At 39.8% G+C, this 8,636-nt stretch overlaps 1 protein-coding gene across 1 annotated transcript in view; it reads left to right on the forward strand.

Annotated features, from left to right (window-relative positions):
- aacs (acetoacetyl-CoA synthetase) overlaps nucleotides 1-8,058 on the forward strand; it is a 35,035-nt gene extending 26,977 nt beyond the window's left edge. Inside the window, exons 13-18 of the mRNA XM_070833485.1 lie at nucleotides 3,538-3,651; nucleotides 4,568-4,693; nucleotides 4,910-4,979; nucleotides 5,527-5,585; nucleotides 6,015-6,217; nucleotides 6,345-8,058. Coding sequence (XP_070689586.1) covers nucleotides 3,538-3,651; nucleotides 4,568-4,693; nucleotides 4,910-4,979; nucleotides 5,527-5,585; nucleotides 6,015-6,217; nucleotides 6,345-6,482 — 710 coding nt within the window. The 3' untranslated portion in view covers nucleotides 6,483-8,058. The remainder of the gene's footprint in view (nucleotides 1-3,537; nucleotides 3,652-4,567; nucleotides 4,694-4,909; nucleotides 4,980-5,526; nucleotides 5,586-6,014; nucleotides 6,218-6,344) is intronic.
- Nucleotides 8,059-8,636: the final 578 nt, after the last annotated feature.

The raw sequence follows: 8,636 nt of genomic DNA on the forward strand, positions 1-8,636 counted from the left end.
TCATACAGTATAAATTGGACAAGAGATACTGTAAGAAAAAAACCAAAGATGAACCATAAAATTATCACACAAACTGTCTGTTGTTAACATTGATGACAGTTTACAGACTGAGTTCCTGGTTTAGATTTGATTGTACCACTGTACTGACTATATTTGTAAGCACACAGGATAAATAGATTATTACTCAAATTTCTGGTGCTTACTTTTGGTCCTACCCAAAATAAAGTGGTGTAGGTGATGAGGCTAAACTGCAAAACTACAAATTTGAGACCCAAGTTGTAATAAATAGAAATTATCTTTTAAGATTAGTTTTTTTTTTTGAATGAAAGGATTACATCTGTGTGTGTATGTGTGTGTGATCATGGATATGAGAGTGTGTGTGCTCATGCGCTGTATGTGTGTGTGCTTCAACAGCAGGTCCTGCCCCAGCCAGTTTCCTCTTTGTCGCCAAGGGCAACAGCAGGCTCCAACCCTGTTGGCTGCCAACCGACCTAACCTTGACCCCCGAGGTCAACACTTGGTGCATGTGTGTGTGTGTGCTCAAGATTTATCACAGCATATGTGACTGACTAGTGGTCATGGTGGCATATGTGACGGGCCCCTTTGCCCATTTCACCCTGTGTGACTCTGTGTGTGTCTCAGTGTGAATATGTCTACAAATACTGTATGTGCTTGAGTTTTTTTTATACAGTGCATGAATGATATTTTTCCAATTTTGTGTATTTCAGGGCGCGTGTGAGTGTGTGTGTGTGTGTGTGTTATCCTGTCAGCAGGGATGTCAGACCCCTGTGGCTCCTCATAGGGGGATCTTAACACTTTCACTGCTGGATTCCCTGCATCCTAATATACCTCCGTCTGACTTCCCATATGTCACTCCTCTACTCCATGTTTTGCTCCTTCTCTTCTCTCCTCTTCTCTTCTCTTCTCTTCTCAGTTAGGAAAAAAAAGATGAAAACCTCTCATCTTTTGTTTTCATTATCCTTTTTGCTGTGTGGTTGAATTTTTTTTCCGGCTAAATCCCAATGTCCCCCCCCCCCCCCCCCCCACACACACACACACACACACACACACATATTGGCTGTAGCCATAGGTTTGGAGAGCCCTCAACTGGGTAGTGGCACTTAAGAATGGAGCTACAAGGGGTAGGGCTTGAAGGGCCCACAGTACAAGTGATTCTGCTGGCAAAATATTATTTACTCAGATGATCTTTAAGATCTCCTGTTGTTGAAGCTTTTGAAAATGATTTAGTCAGCTTTTTAAAATCTTTGACATATATTACTAGTGAAAAATTATGTAATTGATGATTTAATTTCATTCATTTGCTTTTGTTAGTATTTGTGGTAGTCATGTTCTGCAAATGTCTGTTTAAATGTTTGTATTCCATAAAGTGAGAGAAAACAAACAGACAAATGTGCTCGCCGCAGGAGCCGCAATGACGTGACTTTTGGCACATGCACCAGAGACCCGCTGTTGTTATAATTCATTGTTATCATGTGAATGCATGCATAGGTTAGCTGGATGCATTCTTGTCTCAAACTGTGCAAGGCAATGTTCAAAGCACTCACACCTACACAAATGAAAGCAGACTTGCACACAAATATACACACACAAACTGGGGAGTTCAAAAACTATTTTTCTTCATTGTTCAGAATAGTCAGTGCTGTTAGAAAAGATCAGATCAGTGTGACAAGTTACCCTCTTGTGTACACACAGTACACACACTAAATGGCTGATGATGGAAGGCATACCAAGAAAGCAGCAGTGGCTTTCTGCTTAAAATATACTTCTGTGGGTGTGTGTGTGTGTGTGTGCATGTGTGTTTGTGTGTGTATCCACCCATTAAAGTGAGGGTAATAATAAAATAATTGCGTGCCTTCCCACTATAAGTGTGTGTGTTTAATCAGAAGACAAAGTTTCCACTTCCTCCTGGGAGCCAATTAAAGCTCAATAAAGAACCTGGCAGAGAGAGAGAGAGAGAGACAGAGAAAGGGAGCGAGTGTAAAGAATGGAAAGAAAAGCAAGATGGAAGGAAGGAACGGTAGAAGGGCAGAGAGCAGTTGAGAGGAACAGAACAAGATGGATGGATAGAGTCTATAATGCAGAGAGGGAACGAAACTGGGAGGTAGAGATAGAACAATGGGAACGGAGATGAATAGAACGTGTCAGAAATAGTAGATGATTGGAAGGTAGAAAGAGACAAATGGTTGGTGCGGCTGTGTGTGTGTGTGTGTGTGTGCGTGTGTGTGTGCATGACAGTTTTAGAAATTTGCTGCAACAGTATAGAACTCCTATGTAGGTCAATGGAGGTGGAGCAGGGCACTGCCAGTTTGAGTTGTTGAAATACCAGATTGATACCTGTACTACCTTTATTCATGTCTCATGTTGGTGGTCATTATATGTTTTGCTTAGATCCCTTATCCCATAGCTTAGTTAGAAAACTGTAAAGTACAGGTTTCTCATCTGGGACTGATCTGGGAACTTGATTGATCTTTAAATGCAGCTTTATTAAACTTAAAGCTGCATTTATGATTTTTTTTTTTTTTTTTTTTGCCACGAGAGGCCAGAAAGCTTAACAGCAACCAGACAGACATGATGACATTTTATTAACTCATTACTGCTGAAACAATTATGCATTCCCAAGTCGTGATGATAGACTAATCATTGTTGTCATTTATCAAACTAATTTGCCAAGCATTTGGCCGTTATAGCCTTTAAAATGTGAAGCTTTGCAGCCTTTATTATTATTATTGAATATTTTGGTATATTGTGGGACAAATCAAGCAATTTGAAGACATCTTGGGATTTGGGAAATTATGGCAGGCAGATTTTAATATTTTTACATTTTACATAATTCATGAAAAAAAAAAAAACAAATTTGAAGCAAAAGCCATCAATTGCCTACACCTGTAGGGACACCGTATTTATCAATTGCAAGGTTGATGGTTCAATTTTCTGCTCTGAATCCCAAATTGCTCAGATGTCACTATGTCACTGCCATGAGTGTGAATGGGCGAATGAGCTACAAATTGTAAAGCACTTTGGATAAAAGCGCTATATAAATACAGTCCATATGCCTCATTATGTCTAATGGGTTTGTCTCCACTGACTCTTGACTCTTTAACTGCTTCCCAGCAGCCAGTTGTTAACTTAGTCTACCTGTAATTTAGTGCAGCTACACCCTTTTTGAAAACGGCTTCTGCTGGTGAAAGTGTTCATGTGAGCTGTTACACTCAACCATCATCACCACAACCGTTAAATTTACATGCTTTAAATCCAGCCTATAAATGACAGTTAAGCTGCAGAATTAGTTTAAGTTGATACTGTGAGTTTTGCACATCATACATCATCATTTTTATTTCTATTGCACATTATATGCTTTTATAAAAAATTTGAGCTTGAAGGATGAATTATATGTTTTATATGTCAGTGAGAGCATTAAGTGGAAACAAAACGGTAACTTATTTGTTTAATTTCAGACCATCATCCAACTAAATCTCTCCTTTTGTGTCCGTTTTTCTCTCATCTCTCTCATCCCAGGCGGCACAGACATAGTGTCATGTTTCATGGGTCAGAACCCAACAGTTCCAGTGTATCGCGGCGAGATCCAAACAAGAAATCTCGGCATGGCTGTCGAAGCCTGGAGCCCTGACGGTAAGAGCGTGCGTGAGTGCACAGAGCAGCCCAGTTCCTTAGAAATGGAATACTTTTGCTTTTTCTCTATTTAGCCAAAACTCTGTGAAGGGATTTACTGAGCAATCTACTGTATATTGACAAAATGGTCTAGGGATCATGCTGAGGTTGTAAGGAAGCCACTGGATTGAATCCTAGGAGGGACCGGGAAAATATTAATTAGTAAAATTAATCACAAGCACATTTAAAAACTGCTGAGATGCCCTTCAGCCAACTTCCCATCTGCTTCTGGAGCTACTCGGTAGCTAACAGAGGCTGTGGTTATACTTGGTGGCTCCCATATGTGGATATACGTATAAGCGTTGGCATGCATTTGAAGCTACCCATTATTACAAATCTGTGAGAGTTATTAGTGAACTTTCCCTGGGTAAATACAGGTAAAAAAAAATCTTCAGGGAAACACTGCTTTTTCATTAACAATCCAAAAAAAGAGAGTGATTCTTAACTTGCTGGGAGTCTTCAAAGCCCTGTATGTTTTTCTCATTGATTTTAGTCCCTTGTTCCCCAGCTCCCGATCCCTGCTGCAGGCAGTACTGGCGTGTCTCCACCACCTCAAAGAAGAGTGGATTGAGGGATAATTTAAAAGCAGTTTTGTAGGAAGAGTTTGGGATTATTTTAGTCAGTCTCTAAGCCTATAACACCGCCCTGAGGGAGAAGGTGAGGTCTGTGTGAAACCACACACTAAAGTTTATCAGGTTCTCAGAGTGTGGGATGCATTAGCAGGTGATTTTTTATTATTATCTGAGAATGATTTCTATGTGTGCCAGTGCGTGTTTGTGTTCATGAGCGTGTGCCCAAAGGTATATGTGTGTTGTAGCAAAGTATATCCAAGGCCTTTAACTTCATTTTTTATTTGTGTGTGTGTGTGTGTGTACAGGTAAGCCTGTATGGAGAGAGAGTGGGGAGCTTGTCTGCTTGAAGCCAGTCCCCTGTCAGCCAACACACTTCTGGAATGACGAAAATGGAAGCAAATACCACAAAGCGTACTTTTCCTCATTTCCTGGTCAGTACATAAGAGCGTATTAATACAAGCTAACATACAGTACACATATACACAAAGAACACTGTGATATAATGCAGTGCCGTACAGGGACCCTGTTAAGTATTGCTAAACTCGAACCCTTTTTTCTACTACTCCATTTAATATTCTAACATTTAACACTAAATATCTTTTTTTTATATTCTTCTTCTTGAGCTTAATGGTGTTTTTTCTCAACAGGTGTGTGGGCCCACGGAGACTACTGTAAAATCAATCCAAAGACAGGAGGCATTGTCATGCTGGGCAGAAGGTCAGCCATCAAGCACTCTTCTCAGGGGACGGCTACTAATGCTGAAATGAAAATTAGTTTTATCAATACAAATTTAACTGATTCATGTATTTATGTATGCATTGCTATGCAAGTGGACAGGTTTCAAAATAATTGTTGCAGATTGTTTTCAAATGTCTTCTGTTTGAAAAGAGTGAAAGTAACTTAAAATGTCTCTCTTTTTTTGCCTGAGATTTGGCTTAGTTCTACATTACATTGTTCAGAATGCTCATCAGGCTGTATTTGCTTTTCAGCTGTTTTATGGCATGTGTCAAAAAACACTAAAGCAGGGTTCAGCTCTTCCAGGGTAAATTGTGATGAACTGAAAGCACAGACTAATACTGCTATGGAAAATACTAATGTCATTTCCATATTATATAGGGATAAAGTGACAATCAGCAACTTGGACAAACGTGAACTTGCCAGTAGATTTTTCTCTTTTTCGCCAAGTGTTGTTTGATATGTGGACAGACAGCCTCCCAATTACATACACTAGAGCTTAAATGTTGAACTTGTGTTATTTCTGCAGTGACGGTACATTGAACCCCAACGGAGTACGATTTGGCAGCTCAGAGATCTACAACATCGGTGAGTCTTGAACGTTACAGGTGGAGAAAGGTTTGGGTGTAAGAGAGGAAAGACAAAAGCATTTATCTGCTTAAATTGAGTCACGTTCCTCTTGGTGTTGGTGGAATAAATATTTTGCCATTCCATCATACATTTTTTAGGCTTGTTCACTTGTCACAACAGAATGCTGCAAAAACACAGTTTCTTCTTATTATTGACAACAGGGATGCACTGTTCAGTTGTTAGTGGTGAAACATTTTTCTCTGTTCTCACACATTTCCTCAAACTCTTCCAACAATCTATCTTTTCCTCTTCTCTTCTCTGTTCGTCTAATCTTTGCTCCTTTACTCTCTTCACCTCTCACCTCCTCTTCTCTCCTCGCCTCTCATCTGCTCTCCTCATTTTTCGTGTTGTCTCCTTGTCCTCTAATCCGTCCTCTCCTCTTTGTAGTGGAGGCGTTCGAGGAAGTGTCAGACAGTCTTTGCGTTCCCCAGTACAACGCAGACGGAGAAGAGCGAGTTATTTTGTTCTTAAAGATGGCACCCGGTAAGCCCTTCTGTCCGGAGTTGGTAGCAAAGATTAAAGGAGCCATCAGAAAAGCTCTGTCTGCCCGACACGTCCCTGCTGTGCTGCTGGAGACCAGCGACATTCCTGTAAGACGCATACGAATATGAATCAGATGGGAATAAACTGTCTGATTTTCCTGTGATAATGGCTACAACTGTAAAAATCAGTTCTGTATTGACCGACAGCTCTTTTCTTCATCTCTCTGCTCTGCAGTATACCACCAGCGGTAAGAAGGTGGAGGTGGCTGTGAAACAGGTCATTGCCGGCCGCGAGGTGACGCAAAGAGGAGCTTTCTCCAACCCCGATTCACTGGACCTCTACAAGAACATTCCCGAACTGCAAAACTATTAGGGCTGGAGAGAGGACCTTCAAAAGAGAACCACCTGATAAGAGTTCAGCTTACTTTTTTAATTAACTTTATTTACATTTACAGATGCAGGGAGACATGCAAAGTGCATTGCAGGGGTAGTGTGCAAAGGTACCCCGAGCTTTGTACGTAAAAAGGAAAAAATATGTTTGTCAAAACAATACAAAAGGTGTACTAATAGTATGTGTATATAATAATAACTCTATGGTATCAGGCATGTGAGAGACTTTAACATGAGGTGTACCACTCCATTGGCTTGCTTTCAGTCCCGTGATCCAGCAGCTGCTCTCAGTCTACCACGATGTGCAAGTAAATGTAGATGTTGAACTGGATTCAGCTTTGGATGTAATATAATGTGCACGGCAGCGCTTGTGAATAAGCTCACGCTCTGAAGCCACCATCAATGGCATGAGGAGTGAAAATTAGCTTGGGCTTCACAGTCTGATTGCCATCAGCAAGTGAAGAACCATATCTCTCTGTGTCACCTGCTTTAACCCTCATGTTAGTTCTGAGTGTGCCCCAGACCGAAAAAGTGTGCAGATAAACACACACAAACACCTGACATCACCATATCATTGTTATGTGGTGTGTACTGCTTTGTCAAATGTATATATATATGAATATATATTTTTTGGACTGTGAAATTACGTTAACATTATAATTACAAATTGTGACTCCTGTTAACCAAAGCGAGTCTCCGATTCAGAGGTCCATAACATGTCAGGAGATGTAGTTTTAATAAATGAACCAGAGATTCCAGATAAACAAAACTTACTGAACTTTTGTCCCAACCTGTTATTGAGTTATTGATTATTACATGCTCAAATCCCAACCTTCATTTGACTTTGTAACCTTTAATTCCATTTCATTCCGCCCAAGACAAGAAGGCGTGACATGAAGCTGTCCTAAAGCAAAAGCTTCTTAGTCACAGTCACTCATTTATCAACACCGAGTGTGATCTTAAAGTGAGCAAATGTTCATTTCACCGCAGAAAGCCTGTATTTATTAGTTCCATGTTGAACCCTGTCTAGTTCCATATCTATGTTCCATGTTTGCCATGACTCTAAGAAAAATGTGTTGTCTTCAGTGCAGCCTGGTTTTCCTTTGCACATCGGAAATGTTTTCATCCTGTGTGGCAAAGCCAGAAGGCTTATTAATACTTGTAAAGATGAACTGCGGTGGTTTTGCTCACAAGGAGAACAACTAAGCAACAAATCACCAATTACTTTATTCATTTCTTGTTGGGAAAAAAAATAGATATTTAACCAGGATGTGAACTGTGGAGAAATGAGATTGAATTGTCAGAGAAGCATTCGAACTTTGGAGAAAGATTAAGCTGGAGGAAGCATTTCATACCAATCCAATGGTAGCGCTTTCCTTATTGGACTTTCTGTGGTGTTTTAATCATGTTTAAAGGTATGAATGTAAACAAATCAAGTGTAAAACTCTGCAGTTCATCTTTAATGTTATATTAATTGCTTAGTTCAAACAAACTTCCTCATTAAAGGTACCCTGTGGTGTTTTTTTAAATCACTAATAGTGCAGGATACATATTCCTGGTAATGGCGTCACATTTTTCCATTGATTAAAGTGTGGCAGTAATGTAAAATGTAAAAAATAGCAAAGGATGAAGGAGGATACACACAATGCTTTTTGATAAGAAACATTAAATGTACACAGAAATGCATTTTCTTTTAGAAGAAAACTCCACAGGGCAACTTTTAAAGCCTCGTAGGTTCTCAGTTATAGAGACAGGGATCATGATTTGATAACTGTACACTTCGCACTTTAGTACTGTATAAGTGGCATCGCTCATGGTGAAATCTGGTGATACATGGCTGATTTACAGTTCCATTCTGTAGTGTGCATGCAGGTTATGCAGCTTTTATTCTGCACCAAATGTTTCTTACAAGAGGCCAAGAGAGTGCAATCATAATTCTGGGTGTGTTACTTGTAAATAATAAGTTGGGTGTTTTTGGTTATTCCATGTACGCCTTCAGTGAATCCACGATGTAATTTTTACTTATTTTGGTGTTTTGAGAAAGCTTATTGAATCCTTTCTACAATAGAACGTTTGCTCTTACTGACAACATGATGATGACGGTGATGATGGTCATGGTTTAGTTCATGTTAGAAGT

Source organism: Pempheris klunzingeri, chromosome 7 (assembly GCF_042242105.1).
Source record: "Pempheris klunzingeri isolate RE-2024b chromosome 7, fPemKlu1.hap1, whole genome shotgun sequence".
In the NCBI taxonomy this organism is placed as follows: domain Eukaryota; kingdom Metazoa; phylum Chordata; class Actinopteri; order Acropomatiformes; family Pempheridae; genus Pempheris; species Pempheris klunzingeri.